This window comes from Choloepus didactylus, chromosome 7, assembly GCF_015220235.1.
Source record: "Choloepus didactylus isolate mChoDid1 chromosome 7, mChoDid1.pri, whole genome shotgun sequence".
NCBI lineage: Eukaryota > Metazoa > Chordata > Mammalia > Pilosa > Megalonychidae > Choloepus > Choloepus didactylus.
Window position 1 is genome coordinate 64,924,086 of NC_051313.1, and position 16,701 is coordinate 64,940,786.

The following is a 16,701-nucleotide window of genomic DNA, read 5'->3' on the forward strand; positions in this document are numbered from 1 at the left end:
ATGCTTTTTTTAAAATCTATTCTGCCAATCCCTGCCTTTTAACAGGAGAGTTTACTCCATTTACAATTAGTGGCACTACTGGTAATGCAGGACTTTCTTCTGCCATTTTGTTATTTAGTCATTTTGCTATTTAGTATAAAAAGTATTGTACCTTTTTTGACTCTTAATTCTTCCATTAATGCCTACTTTTGTATTTATTTAATTTTTTGTGTTGCACTGTATTGAGTGCCTTGTCATTTCTATCTGGATATATTTTTCATTATTTTCCTTGTTGTAACCATGAGATGTAACATACTAAATATATAACAGTCACATTTGGTTTGATACCAACTTGACTTCAATAGCATACACATACACTGTACCTATACTCCTGCATCCCTCCACCTTTTTTTTGTACTTTTTACCAATTATATCTTAGTATGTTGTATGTTCGTATATTTATCATTACTTTTTATGCATTTGCATTTTAGCACCTGTAGAAAGTAAGAAGTGGAGATAATACCAAATAACACATTGCAATAATACTGACGTTTAAAATTATCCAAATGTTTACCTTTACCGGGTCTTTATTTCTTCAGGCCAATTCGAACCACTGTCTAGTGTTGTTTCCAATCCCCGCCCCCCCCCCCCCCCCAATTTTTGAAAGAATGCCTCACCAGGTATAAAATCCTTTGTTGGCAGTTGTTTTGTCTCGGTACTTTAAGTATTTCATCCCACTGTCTTCTTGCTTCCATGGTTTCTGATGAGAAATCAGCACTCAGTCTAATTGGGACTCCCTTGTACATAACTTGTTGCTTTTCTATTGCAGCTTTCAGAACTCTCTCCTTGTATTTGCATTTGATAGTGTGATCAATATATGACAGGGTGTATTCATGTTTATCCCTTTGTTCTCTGAGCTTCTTGGATGTGCATATTCACATCTTTTTCTAAGTTTGAGGAGTTCTCTGTTGTTACTTCTTTGACTATTCCTTCTAGCCCTTTCTCTCTTTCTTCATCTCCTAGGACTCCCTTAATGCATATATTGCTACACTTGATGGTGTCCCAGAGGTCTTTTAGGCTATTTTCACTTGTTATAATTCTTTTTTCTTTCTGATCCTCAACCTGATTCATTTTCTTGTGTTTGTGTTCACTGATTCTTTCTTCTGTCAGCTCCAACCTGCTGTTGAAAACCTCCTGGGTAATTTTCATTCCAGTTGTTGTGATCTTCAACTCCAGTAGTTCTGTTTCGTTTCTTTTCAAAATTTCGATCTCTTTTCTAAGATTTTCATTTTCATATTGCTCATTCAATGTTTTCCTGAGATCCTTGATTTCTTTCTCTGTACTTCCCTTCATCTCCTTTAGCTTTTTAAAGATCATTTCTTAAAAGTTTCTGTTAAGTATGTGCACAGTATGGTCTTCCTGGTTGTTTTCTGGACTTTTAACTTCTTCCTTTGGATGGACCATCATTTCTTGTTTCTTTATTAGTCTTGTACTCTTGTTTGCACACTGTACATTTTAATATTTAAAGTGTTAACTTTGGGATTTATTCCCTGAGATGTCTGTTTCTTGGTTTTGTAACCAGATGGTGATATGACAGAGATTTTCTTACATCAGCCATCCTATCAGGAAGGTCTGCTCAAAGCAAATGCAAAGTGCGGGGTCTTTCCTGTCTTTTCTGGGTCTGTGTCTTGGACTTGTGCTTGTTAGTTACTTTAGAGTTCCCCTTGTTACAGAAGTTTGAATTCCTCCTCTGTTTCCCAGGAGGGAGAGCTGCTCCCTCTCACAGGTGTTTAAAGCAGATAAGCCATTGCCCTAGGCTGCCTGCCTCAACAGTTTCATTTTCTCAAGCTGCTTTCACCTGCAGGGCAAACTGTGGGAGCAGGGACACATTGAAGACAAGATTCCCAAGTCAGTCTTTCCCAGCCAGAACAAGGCTAAGGACCCATGAAGTGGGTGCAGACCAGCTTAAAATGCATTGGGGAGGCTATTAGGAAGGGCACCAGTAGCTTTTTGCACGACTCCTCAAAGCTGTGTTTTCTTGACTTTGCTCCTGCCCAGCACATGGAGCCCTTGAAGTTATCCTGTGCAGCCTTGAGGAAGTGTGCATCTTTATGTCTCCTCAGCGGCCTTTGTCCAGGGTAGATTAGAACAATGGCTGCCCTTAGGGCCAAACCCCCAGCGATCCAAAGTTGCAATTCAAAAGCCTCGATCAGCAATCAGTCATGCCCACCCCTGATCTTGAGGAGCAGGATTTTTATGCCCCTTTCTGTCACCAGTGGCTTGCCAAGGGCTGGACCCTGTAATGGCCTGCCACAGATTGGGAGATGGGTGATGGTAACCGTGAGAGAGTAGTTTAATTGTCTTTATTGTAATTTACCACCCTCTTCCTCCTGCTTTTCCCTGGAAGCTATACAGTGTTCTACTGGACTGCAGAGTATCAAAAGAGTTGTTTCAGGCAGTTTCTACCTGTTTTAATAGTTGTTCTGGTAGAAGGACTGAATACTAGAGCTTCCTACTTCTCTATCTTCCCACAGTCCTGCCCAACCTGTTTTTCCTGATGACTTAGATAATAAAATTGAACTCTGTATTTTAGGTACTCTGACATGCAAAACATATTACTATTCTCATGTTAATTGTTTTGATGTTTGTTTTTGCCAGTATGGCAAAGTCTTTAAGAAAAATTAGAAATAAGTTTGGAATTTAATTCTGTAAGAACAAGTAAACGAACTAGACTTTTTCCTGAACTAAGATTGTAGTTAGAATCTCAGGGTTTTTTGAAGGGATGTTAAAAATTGCACAACCGTCTCATGCTTAAATATGGTTGTATCATTTTTCAGCTAGCTTTTTTGTTTTTCAGTTTCTATTAGAGGACTCCTAATAATAAAGAATTATTGGTTAGGACTACCTACAATCAATAGTTGCTTTCTGGTATGCAGGAATCAATCTCTCTCTCTCTCTCTCTCTGAGTTTAGTCATCCCAATTCATATTTGTTTACCATTTGATTAGAAAACTTCAATATTTGGATAAACTATTCTTTCAGTAAATTAATAATGACAAAAAATTAACCACATTTAAGCCCTAAGCTTTGGAAAGATGTAAAGATATAATTATTAGTATCATTACATCCTTGTACTTTGTCCCCTTAATTTTGTCAGGACTTTAAAGATGGGGTAGGATGAATACTCTTGTCCCCTGAATAGGACAAAGAAATTAATGGAAAAGAGAGAGAGGCTACACTAAATAGAAATATTTAACCACATTCAAATATATAATCCAGAGTACCTAAATATGACCACTGCTGCTTCCTCTATATTGACTTCAAGAACAGAAGCAATCACTGACCAAGTGGTCCTCTTAATTTTATATGAATTGAGTTGACATTACAAACCAGCTACCTATTTCATGAAATCTGTAAAAGTTAATCTGCATAATAAGGGAAATGTCTCAGTTTATTTCTTTTCTGTTTCAAAGATTTTTAATCAGCTGAACTATTTTAGCTCATCTTTTGAGTAGAATTTCCTTTATCTGCCTAGAGCACTGTTGGGCATTTCTACTCTTAACAATCTGACATACTAAGACCTTGATTTATATATAGGAAACAAATTTTGAGGAGGAGCCTGAAAATTTTTCTGGGCTCTATGTTTAAATTCCAGCATATTAAAATTTTTTGTTTTGTTTTTGGCTTTTTTTTTTTTTTTTTTTTAAATTTAGAGATGTTAAAGGTTTACAAAAAAATCATTGAGAAAATAGAGAGGTCTTATATCCACCCTTCTCACCCCCCCATTATTAACATCTTGTATAAATGTGGTACCTTTGTTACAATTAATGAAAGAACATTATTATAATTGTTCTATTAACTGTAGTCTGTGGTTTATAGTAGGGTTCACTGTATTGTACAGTCCTGTTCTTTAAATTTTTATTTTAACCACATTCAAATATGTAATCCAGTGCTGTTAATTACTGTCACAATGTGCTACTATCATCCTGTCATTACCAAATCTTTTCCATCACCCCAATAGAAATGTTGTGCAATTTAAGCATTAACTTCCCATTCCCTACCCCTACCATAGCCCTGGTAACCTATATTCTAGTTTCTGACTTGATGAATTTGCTTGTTCTAATTGTTTCATATCAGTGATCTCCTATAGTATTTGTACTTTTGAGTCTGGTTTATTTCACTTAACATGATGTTTTCAAAGTTCATCCGTGAATCAGAATTTCATTCTTTTTTACAGCAAAATAATATTCCAGTATATATGTATACCACATTTTGTTTTTCCATTCATTTGTTGACGGACCCTTGAGTTGCTTCCATCTTTGGCAATTGTGAATAATGCCTCTGTGAACCTAGGTGTGCAAATATCTGTTTGAGTCCCTGCTTTCAATTCTTTGAGGCATGTACCTAGAACTGGGATTCCAGGTTGTATGACAATTCTGTACTTTCTGAGGAACTGCCCAACTGTCTCCCACAGCGGTTGCACCATTTTACATTCCCACCAACAGTGAATGAGTGTTCCTGTTTCTCCACATCCTCTCCAACACTTGTAACTTTCTGTTTCTTTTTTTAATAGTAGCCATTCTAGTGGGTATGAAAAGATATCTCATTGTGGTTTTGATTTGCATTTCCCTAATGGCTAATGATGTTGACATATTTCTTCATATGCTTTTTGGCCATTTGTATTACTTTTCAGGGAAATGTCTTCTAGTCCTCTGCCCATTTAAAAAAATGGGTTGTTTGTCTTTTTTAGTTGAGTTGTGGGTTCTCTTTATAAATTTTGGATATTAAATCCTTACCAGATGTGTGGTTTCCAAATATTTTCTCCCATTCTGTAGGCTGTCTTTTTACTTTAATGATAAACTCCTTTAAGGCACAAAAGTTTTTTATTTTGATGAGGTCTCATTTGTCTATTTTTTTATTCTGTTGGTTGTGCTTTGGATGTAATGTCTAAGAAACCATTGAGTAATACAAGGTCCTGAAGATGCTTCCCTGCATTTTCTTTTTGGAGTTTGATAGTTCTGGCTCTTATTAGGTATTTGATCATTTTGAGTTGATTTTTATATAAGTTGAGGTAAGGGTTCTCATTTGTTCTTTGCAAATGGAGATCCAGTTTTTCCAGGATGATTTGTTGAAAAGACAATTGAGTGGTTGTGAGGAACTAGGACGTGGGGTCCTGCCCTCTCCTCCATTATGAGATACACATAGCAGCCTACATGACCAGGCAACAGGCCTTTCCCCTTCCAGGGGGGAAAGCATTAAAATTCCCCTCCCCAATCACTGTTAGTAACCAAATCTTGGGAAACCTTGTAACCAAGTCTCATGAGATCCTTTGTAACCAAATCTTGTGAGAAACTCCATTGTCACAAACTTTTATAAGCCTCACCCCCTTAGCATGCCTCTCTCTCTTTTTCATGTGGTTTACTTTCCGTGGCTGGCCACAACCACGAGACCATCATCCCCTGCAAGTAAGTCCCAAATAAACCCATATCCACTTCCAAGACTGGTGTATTCTTTGGTTTTAGGGTTAAGCTGGGTTGGAATAATTGGCAAGCCAGCCAGGATGACCAAAGAGCCACAAGCCATAATGGGCCTAAGTCCTGGGAAGGAACTCCAGGGTGGCCTGCTTCCTCATTGTGAGGAGGGGTCACCCACTTGCTAGACTGCGCTGCAGTTGGCTGGCTGTTATGTGCACTACAGTCAGCTACAGCAGACTGTCTCAAGAAAGACAGATTCTTCAAGTCCATGGAGGTAATCCTGTGGTGGCCTACTTCCTGTTTATGAGGAGGGGTCACCCACTTGCTTGACTACACTGCAGTCGGCTATCCATTGTTGTGTGTGGTATGGCTAGCTACAGTAGACTGTCTTAAGAAAGACAGAAACCCACAGGTTTAAAAAAAAAAAAACCTTCTGAGCAGTAGGTTTCAAAGCCTTAGTTTTGTAATTACTATAAACAAACCAGGATGTTAAAAAGAAACCACTCCTGGAATTTCCCTAAGGTAGCAGAAGGCTGCCAGAGGGCTGCCTCTGGAAAAGGCAAAGACCTTTTCCAGTTGTCTGGTCATAGTTTTAAGTGAAATCTAACAATTGAGAATAATTAGAAGAAGGGCATAGAAAATCCCTAAATCCCACTACCCTAATTTAAAACTTTTAAATCCAAGTTCAGCAAGCCAAGCTTCTTTCTTTCTGTCTCATCTATCCTTGCCCTCAAAGCCTAAGCACCTAAGGCAGCTATAGGGGAAGGGTTGGGTGCAGAAAGATAGGGGAAGTGTAGTTTAAAATTCTTTTTTTTTTTAACTGAGCATGGAGATTAAAAATGATAAGCATAGAAGATGGCGGAGTGGTGAGGAGCAGAATTTCGTCTCTCCCCTAGAGCAGCTGGCAATTACCCAACAACTATATGAAACAGTGTTTTCGGGGTCTCCAGTGACCAGTCACACATTGGACACAAGTTTGGAATCGGAGGAAAAGCTGAGATCACAGCGAACATTGTAAGTTCCCCGGACCAGGGGTCTGGCGCCCCTCCCCACCCAGACCTCACAGACTGTCTTGCTGCCGGCTCCCTGAAAGGGGGGGAAAAAAAAACAAAAAACAGCAATCTGCTGAGGGCAAGAAGGGAGGCTCAACCCAGCCTCAACTGCAGAATTAATTAACAAATTAATTAACTAACTTTGGGAGCTGGGGTGCTAAAGAAGGGCTGGGCTCTGAGAAGTGGGAGCACGTAAAAGCAGGCACCCATTCCCAGACTCCAAAAAAGCCATTTTTTTTCCTACATTTTGTCCCTTCTGGCTTCTCACTGATCCCTTATCTTTTTGCATTTCAGTAGCCCCCGGCAGGGGTGGAACTGAAGCGGTTGGAGGGGAATTATCAGACAATAGCCCAAAGCGTATCTTTAAATGCTCTATTCTGACACTGACAAAACTTCCAGGCTGGGGAAAGACTTTTAAAAGAGACTCTTTTTTTTTTTTTTTTTTTCCTTTTTTCTTTTTCTTGATTTCTTTTCTATTTTTTTTTTTTTTTTAAATCTAAATGTAATATATGTGGTTATTTTCCATTGGAAAGCCCAGGTTGAGGGACTAGGTTGGGCTTGGGGGAGTAGAAAGTGTCTTTGAATTCCGTATTCACTACTGAAGGCCTCCACCCCCGTCTTTAATTGGCAACATAGGCTGACCAAGGAATCTACCTGGAGAGGCCCCAAAGAGGAGAGGGGAGAAGGGAATAGTGCCCCTGAGAGACAACTGGAGTTCTGAGGATTGAGAGAGTGGAGGGAGGTCCAGCTCAACTGGCAGTCCTCCATCTGAGAATTCAGACCCCAGGGGCTGGAATTCAGATTCCGGCTTCAGTCAGCCACACCCCTGACAGGATCAGAGTCACCAGGAGAACTAAAGTCTACATACCTCCTTACACTGGTGGGGGAGCTGCGGGCTGGCCAGCGCCACCTGCTGGACAGGAGAGGAAAAGCACCAATTCTAAAGGCCTCATAGGAGGGTCTCATTCTCAGGAAAACTCCATACCCTCCCAATGAGACCTGGGCCTCACTAGACTGGGAAAATCTGACTAGGGTCGACCATATCTGAGGAGACCCACACACAAAAAGGTTACATAGAGGCAGAGCAAGAAACAGAAAAAACAAGAGGGAAAAAATTCTGATCAACTGAATAGAACCTAAGTAAGAGGTCTAGAATAAGTTGAACTGAATAACAGAGGCCAGAGAACAAAGCCAACCAACAAGAAAACCTCTAGGTAAAAGACAGAAAACAAGCTCCAAAATAAACTAATCAAGAAAATCAGATGCCTAGACAACTTAAGATAACAAGCCATACCAGGAAACACGAAAACATGGACCAGCCAAAGGAACAAACTAATAGCTCAGCTGAGACACAGGAGTGGAGGCAACTAATGCTAAATAAATTTGATGAAATGAAGGAAGATATAGCAAAAGAGCTGAAGGATATAAAGAAGACACTGGCTGACCATAAAGAAGAATTCATAAATTTAAAAAAACAAATGGCAGAACTCATGGGATTGAAGGCCACAGTGGAGGAGATGAAAAACACAATGGAGGGACACAACAGTAGATCTGAACAGGCAGAAGAAAGGATCAGTGAACTGGAAGACAGGTCATTCGAATTCATATACACAAAAGAACAGATGGTGAAAAAAATGGAAAAATATGAGCAGGGTTTTAGGGAGCTGAGTGATAACATGAAATGCACAAATATACGTGTTATGGGTATCCCAGAAGGAGAAGAGAGGGGAAAAGGGGCAGAAAGAGTAATAGAAGACATATTCACTGAAAATTTCCCAACTCTTATAAAAGACAGAAAATTAGAGATTCAAGAAGTACAACGTACCCCGAATAGAATAGATCCCAATAGACCTACTCCAAGACACTTACTGGTCAGATTGTCCAATGTCAAAGGCAAAGAGAGGATTCTGAAAGCAGCAAGAGAAAAGCAATCCATCACATACAAGGGAAGGTCAATAAGACTATGTACAGATTTCTCTGCAGAAACCATGGAGGCAAGAAGACAGTGGCATGATATATTTAAGATTCTGAAAGAGAAAAACTGCCAATCAAGAATTCTATATCCAGCAAAACTTTCCTTCAAAAATGAGGGAGAGATTAAAACATTTTCAGACAAACAGACACTGAGAGAGTTTGTGAATAAGAGACCGGCACTACAAGAAATACTAAAGGGAGTGCTACAGGCTGATAGGAAAAGACAGGAGAGAGAGAGTTGGAAAAGAGTGCAGAAATGAAGATTATCAGGAAAGGTAAAAGGAGAGGAAAAAATAAGATATGACATATAAATTCCAAAAAACAAAATGATAGTAGAAAGTACTGCCCTTACAGTAATAGCACTAAATCTAAATGGATTAAACTCCCCAATAAAAAGACACAGACTGGCAGAATGGATTAAAAAACAGGACCCATCTATATGCTGTCTACAAGAAACTCACTTTAGACACAAGGACAAACATAGACTGAAAGTGAAAGGTTGGAAAAAGATATTTCATGCAAACAACAACCAGAAAAAAGTGGGAGTAACTATATTAATATCAGACAAGTTAGACTTCAAAAGCGAAACAATTAAAAGAGACAAAGAAGGACACTATATATTAATAAAAGGGTCAATTCATCAGGAAAACATAACAGTCATAAATATTTATGCACCAAACCAGAATGCCCCAAAATTCATGAGGCAAACACTGCGATCACTGAAAGGAGAAATAGACGCCTCTACAATAATAGTTGGAGACTCCAATACACCACTCTCATCAATGGATAGAACATCTAGACAGAGGATCACTAAAGAAACAGAGATGTTGAATTGTATGATAAAGGAACTAGAATTGACGGACATTTATGGAACACTACATCCAACAACAGCAGGATACACTTTTTTCTCAAGTGCTCATGGAACATTCTCTAGGATAGACCACATGCTGGGTCACAAAGCAAGTCTCAACAAATTTGAAAATATTGATATTATACAAAACACTTTCTCAGACCACAGTGGAATGAAGTTGGAAATAAATAAAAGGCAGAAGGTCAGAAAATTCACAAACATATGGAGGCTAAACAACACCCTCTTAGAAAACCAGTGGGTAAAGGAAGAAATTACAAGAGAAATTAGTAAATACCTCGAGGCAAATGACAACGAAAACACAACTTATCAAAACTTATGGGATGCAGCAAAGGCAGTGCTGAGAGGGAAATTTATTGCCCTAAATGCCTATATTAAAAGAGAAGAGAGAGCAAAAATTGAAGAGTTAACTGCTCACCTGGAGGAATTAGAGAAAGAACAGCAAACTAACCCCAAAGCAAGCAGAAGGGAAGAAATAACAAAGATTAGAGCAGAAATAAATGCAATTGAGAACAGGAAAACAATAGAGAGAATCAACAAAACCAGAAGTTGGTTCTTTGAGAAAATCAATAAAATCGATGGACCACTGGCTAGGTTAACAAAAAAAAAAAGAGAGAGCAGATGCAAATAAATGCAATCAGAAATGGGAAAGGAAATATAACTACTGACCCTGCAGAAATTAAGGAGATAATGAGAAGATACTATGAGCAACTATATGCTAATAAACTAGACAACTTAGATGAAATGGACAACTTCCTAGAAAAGCATAAACAACCAACATTAACTCAAGAAGAAATAGATGACCTCAACAAACCAGTCACAAGTAAAGAGATTGAGTCAGTCATCAAAAAGCTCCCAAAAAGGAAAAGCTGAGGACCAGATGGTTTCACATGTGAATTCTACCAAGCATTCAAGAACAAATTAGTACCAATCCTGCTCAATCTCTTCAAAAAAATTGAAGAAGAGGGAAAGCTACCTAACTCTTTCTATGAAGCCATCATCTCCCTAATACCAAAACCAGGCAAAGATACTACAAAAAAAGAAAATTATAGACCAATTTCTTTAATGAATATAGATGCAAAAATCCTCAAGAAAATACTCGCAAATCGAATCCAGCAGCACATTAAAAGAATTACACACCACGACCAGGTGGGATTTATTCCAGGTATGCAAGGCTGGTTCAACACAAGAAAATCAATTAATGTAATATACCACATCAATAAATCAAAGCAGAAGAACCACATGATCATCTCGATTGATGCAGAAAAGGCATTTGACAAAATTCAACATCCTTTCCTGATGAAAACACTTCAAAGGATAGGAATAGAAGGGAACTTTTTCAATATGATAAAGGCAATATATGAAAAACCCACAGCTAACATCACACTCAATGGGGAGAGACTGAAAGCTTTTCCTCTAAGATCAGGAACAAGACAGGGATGCCCACTATCACCATTGTTATTCAACATTGTGCTGGAAGTTCTAGCTAGAGCAATTAGGCAAGAAAAAGAAATAAAAGGCATCCAAATTGGAGAGGAAGAAGTAAAACTTTCACTCTTTGCAGATGACATGATTCTATATGTAGGAAATCCAGAAAAATCTACAGCAAAGCTACTAGAACTAGTCAATGAATACAGCAAAGTAGCAGGCTACAAGATCAACACGCAAAAATCTGTAGTGTTCCTATACACAAGTAATGTGCAACAAGAGGAGGAAATCAAGAAAAAAATCCCATTTACAATAGCAACCAAAAGAATCAAGTATTTAGGAATAAACTTAACCAAGGACACAAAAGACCTTTACATAGAAAACTATAAGAAACTGCTAAAAGAAATTGAACAAGACCTGAAAAAATGGAAGAACATACCATGTTCATGAATTGGAAGACTAAATAAATATAGTTAAGATGGCAATTTTACCTAAATTGATCTACAGATTCAATGCAATACCAATTCAAATCCCAACAACTTACTTTACAGAAATAGAAAAACCAATAACTACATTTATTTGGAAGGGTAAGGTGCCCCGAATAGCCAAAAATGTCTTGAGAAAGAGGAATGAAGTGGGAGGTCTCACAGTACCTGACTTTGAAGCATATTACAAAGCTACAGTGCTCAAAACAGCATGGTACTGGCATAAGAACAGATATACTGATCAATGGAATCGAATTGAGTGTTCAGAAGTAGACCCTCACATCTGTGGACAACTGATCTTTGATAAGGCAGTTAAGCCGAAGCAACTGGGAAAGAGCAGCCTGTTCAGTAAATGGTGTTTGGAGAACTGGATATCCATTTCCAAAAGAATGAAAGAGGATGTCCATCTAGCACCTTATACCAAAATTAACTCAAAATGGATCAAAGACCTAAACATTAGCACCAAGACCATAAAACTCTTAGAAGAAAATGTAGGGCAATATCTTAAAGATCTTGTGAAAGGAGGTGGTTTCCTAGACCTCATACCCAAGGCACGAGCAACCAAAGAACAAATAGACAAATGGGACCTCCTCAAAATTAAACACTTTTGTACATCAAAGGACTTTGTCAGAAAAGTAAAAAGGCAGCCTACACAATGGGAGATGATATTTGGAAACCACATATCAGATAAGGGTTTAATATCCCGAATATATAAAGGAATCCTGCATCTCAATAACAGAAAGACAAACAATCCAATTAAAAAATGGGCAAAAGACATGAACAGACATTTTTCTGAAGAGGAAATACAAATGGCTCAAAAGCATATGAAAAAGTGCTCAACTTCACTGGCTATTAAGGAAATGCAAATCAAAACCACAATGAGATATCATCTCACACCTACCAGAATGGCTATTATCCAAAAAACAGAAAATGACAAGTGCTGGAGAGGATGTGGAGAAAGAGGCACACTTATTCATTGTTGGTGGGAATGTAGAATGGTGCAACCACTCTGGAAGACAGTATGGAGGTTCCTCAGGAAGCTAAATATAGATTTGCCATATGACCCAGCTATTCCATTGCTGGGTATATACTCAGAGGAACTGAAACTTAAGACACAAACAGACATTTGTAAACCAATGTTTATTGCAGCATTATTCACAATTGCCAAGAGATGGAAACAGCCCAAATGTCCATCGAAGGACAAGTGGATAAACAAACTGTGGTATATACACATGATGGAATATTATGCAGCTGTAAGACAGAACAAAGACATGGATCATGTAATAATGTGGATGAACCTTGAGGACATTATGTTGAGTGAAGTTAGCCAGAAGCAAAAGGACAGATTCTGTATGGTCTCACTAATATGAACAGACATTAATGAACAAACTTTGGGAGTTAAAAGCTGACAACACAGGCGACCAGGAGATAGAAGGAGGGCAGAGATCAGCCATTTGATGCTGAAGGACTACAGAATGTTTAGGATTGATTGCATAGATCCAGAAATAGATAGCATAATACTATGTGATGGTAGCACGGTATTGTAAGTACACTCAACAAAGATGTCTGTGAGTAAAGATGAAAGAGGTGGGACAGGAGAATGTATGACACCAGAGGTAAAGATAGATGATAAAGACTGGGACTGTACAATGTGGCAAAAACTGGAGTGGCTAATGACTGTTACTAAATATACAAATATAAAAATATTTTTGCATGTGGGAAAGAAAATGAATGTCAACCATGTAGAAATTTGAAAAAGGGATGGTATTCAGGAAAAAACATAATCAAAGCAAACTGGAGTCTATGGTCAACAGTAACATTGTAATATACCTCCATTAAATGTAACAAAGGCAATATGCCAATGCTAAATGTATATGAGAGAGGGATCTAGGGGAGTAATATGGGATTCTTGGTAGTGGTGTTATTTGCTGTCCTTAGTAGTATATTTTATTGTATAACATGTTATTTTTCTTTTTATCATTTTTTCTTATTGCTAAAAAAAAAACAAAACAATTTTTCTTGTAGTAATCAATATGTTCAAGTGCTGATTGTGGTGATAAATGTACAACTTTATGATGATACCATGAACAACTGATTGTACACTGAGGATAAATGTATGGTATGTGAACATAACTCTATAAAATTGTAGGAAAATATATATATAGGAGTAAAAGTGCTGGAGAAAACATGGTGAGAGGGATGATGCCTCACCACTATGGACTAACTACAATGTATAAACTCAGAATTGAATCTTAGAACATAGCCTAATGTGGACACAATAATTGTAATAGTCCCTAGATTGTAAGCTCTTACAGCAGTTAACTCTATCCCTGAGTTGTAAGGCCTATCTCTAAACTTTGAGATGCTGATCCCCTAGCGTATAACCTGATTGGTCTCTGGAACAATGCATATCTCTGAGACACCTGAAACTCAGAGCTAGAGCTCGGCAGATATGAATGTCAATATTAGTGCATACAGCCACTGTCAGAAAAAAAAAAAAAAAAAAAAGCTGAAAAGGGGTGCAGACTTCAATTAGTGATATGAATGAAGCAGGTGTGGTTAAGACCAGGGCAAGCCAGGCCAAAGGGTAAAGGTTGAAACTGATTGCGTTTTAAAACTTCAGCTTTCATATGAGACCAAGGGAATAGATATCTATTTGGTACAGGATCTAAATTTTCTAAATGGTACAACTCTACAGTCGATTTGTTCAAACACCACAATTGCATGGAACTTTGAATAGGAAGTGAGATACGGTAGGTTAGTATAGGCTGGAGTGAAATAGTGACACATCCTAGAGTAATTTGGGCAGATAATAAAAAATATATTTACAGCCTCCCCCTCCCCAGCCCCGAGGATCTGGGGGAAGGTGCAGATGTGTTGGACATCCTCACCTGGACTGGTGTTGATGTTGTCACAAACATTGGGACTGGCGGTTTGATGTGCTGTGCCCTCGAGCATGGGACTTGCCCTTATGAAGCTCATTACCACAAAGGAGAGTCTAAAGTTGTATGTAATGGTGCCTAAGAGTCTCCCCCTGAGTACCTCTTTGTTGCTCATATGTGGCCCTCTCTCTCTCTAACTGAGCCATCTCGACAAGTGAACTCGCTGCCCTTCCCCCTACGTGGGACCCAACTCCCAGGGATGTAAATCTCCCTGGCAATGCAGAGTATGACTCCCGGGGATGAATGCGGACCAGGCATCATGGGACTGAGAGTATCTTCTTGACCAAAAAGGGGATGCAAAATGAGACGAAGTAGTTTCAGTGGCTGAGAGATTCCAAATGGAGTCGAGAGGTCACTCTGGTGGACATTCTTATGCACTATATAGATAACACCTCTTAGGCTTTAATGTATTGGAATAGCTAGAAGTAAATACCTGAAACTACCAAACTCCAACCCAGCAGTCTGGACTCCTGAAGACAATTATATAATAATGTAGATTACAAGGGGTGACAGTGTGATTGTGAAGACCTTGTGGATTACACCCCCTTTATCTAGTGTATGGATGAATGGAGGAATGGGAATAAAAACTAAAGGACAAATGGGGTGAGATGGGGGGATGATTTGGGTGTTCTTTTTTCACTTTTATTTTTTATTCTTGTTCTGGTTCTTTCTGATGTAAGGAAAATGTTCAGAGATAGATTGTGGTGATGAACACATAACTATGTTATCATACTGTGGACAGTGGATTGTATATCATGGATGATTGTATGGTGTGTGAATGTATTTCAATAAAACTGAATTTAATTAAAAAAAAGAAAAAAAATTAATTGTCTAGACTGTATAATAATGTAGATTACAACGGGTGACAATGTGATTGTTAAAAGCTTGTGGATCACACTCCCTTTATCTAGTGTATGGATGGATGAGGAGAAAAATGGGGACAAAAACTAAATGACAAATAGGGTGGGATGGGGGGAATGGTTTGGGTGTTCTTTTTTTACTTTTATTTTTTATTCTGATTCTGATTCTTTCTGATGTAAAGAAAATGTTCAGAAATAGATTGTGGTGATGAATGCATAACTATATGATCGTACTGTGAACAGTTGATTGTATTCCGTGGATGATTGTATGGTATGTGAATATATTTCAATAAAACTGAATTTAAAAAAATTTAAAAAAAAATGATAAGCATAGAAAAGAAATGCCACGTTGCAAATCACTATAGGGGAATTCCACCCGCCTCCTGTATAAAGTGATTGGATCTTGCTAACGCTTTCTTTAGTATCTCCCTAAGAAAATCAAGCCAGCCTGCATTTGCCTTCTAAGAAGGCCAATAATGAACTTCTACTGTACTTCTCCAAGGCTATATAAACAGCTGATCATATGTCTTGCCTTGTGGCAAAGAAATTTGACTAAGTGAAAAAGTCCCTCTAGTGTAACTCTATTTTACTACATTGATAATGTCATGCTAATTAGTAACTCTTTCAGACGTAGGTGTTATATGATTGGGTAAAATCAAACTTTACCTTCTACTGTAGTTGATAAGGTGCAGTGCTTCCCTGTGCCACAAATGCTGAAACAACTAATGGCTGTCTTGGGGTTGTTGGAGTATTAGCAACCTTTTGCTCCTCACTTAGCCCAAAAGTTAAAACCTTTGTATGCCTTGATTGGGAAAGGCTATCCCTGGGAATAGGACACCTCCCAATAGGCTGCATTAAAAAAGGAAAAAAAAGGGCAATAGCACAGGCACAAGCACTGGGATGTGTGTGTGTGTGTGTGTGTGTGTGCGTGCGTGCATAGATCCATATCTACCCTGTGAGTTGGAGGTAGTCAACACTAATATTGGCTTTGGGTGGGGTCTGTGGCAGAGGCAACATTCTAAACAAATGCCCCTTGGCTTTTGGTCAGAATTATGGAAAGGGGCAAAACTGAGAATCAGTTCCCTAAAAAAAGCAGTCATGTGCTGCATATAATGCCTTATTGCAAGTGGAGGGACTGATGCAGAATGCCTAGTCACCTTAAAAATGGCCATCCCTATTCAGGGGTGGTTAACTGACATGCTTCTAAGCTATGCTCTGGCAGTGCCTAACGGAACACACTGACCAAATGGAAAGTGTACTTGCTACAGCACAGCATTTTCAATACCAGACCTTTGAGTTCAAAAATGCACAAGATTCTCAGACCAGTGTCCTATATAGAGGAGTCAATAGCTAAAGTTGCTGCACCTGAGATAGCTGTTGAAATGCCCACCAAAGAGGGCATGGGTACCATTCCCAAGTCTGGTTGGTACACTATAGGTTCGCTAGCGGGCAGCCTCCCACATGGACAGCTGTGGCAGTGCAACCCAGTACTGACCCTATATGGTGGGAGACTGGCGCTATACAAAGCAGTCAATAGGCTGAGTAAGAGCAATGTGAATGGTAATAATACATGAACTAGGAGATGCACTAACTGGCTGTACCGACAACTGGGCTGTTTACAAAGCCTTAACGACCTGGAT

General features: G+C 38.7%; 1 protein-coding gene across 4 annotated transcripts in view; it reads left to right on the top strand.

Annotated features, from left to right (window-relative positions):
• The window catches only part of RARS2 (arginyl-tRNA synthetase 2, mitochondrial), an 85,665-nt gene that overhangs the window by 13,465 nt on the left and 55,499 nt on the right, over positions 1-16,701 (top strand). Inside the window, exons 1-2 of one of the 4 annotated variants that reach the window (XM_037842626.1) lie at positions 4,966-5,443; positions 6,278-6,466. The exons of 2 other annotated variants lie outside the window; for them this stretch is intronic. In XM_037842626.1, the coding sequence (XP_037698554.1) occupies positions 6,279-6,466 (188 nt within the window). In that variant the 5' untranslated portion in view covers positions 4,966-5,443; position 6,278. Of the gene's footprint in view, positions 1-4,965; positions 5,444-6,277; positions 6,467-16,701 lie in introns of those variants that run through there. One more of the 4 variants, XM_037842625.1, reaches the window with a different exon arrangement.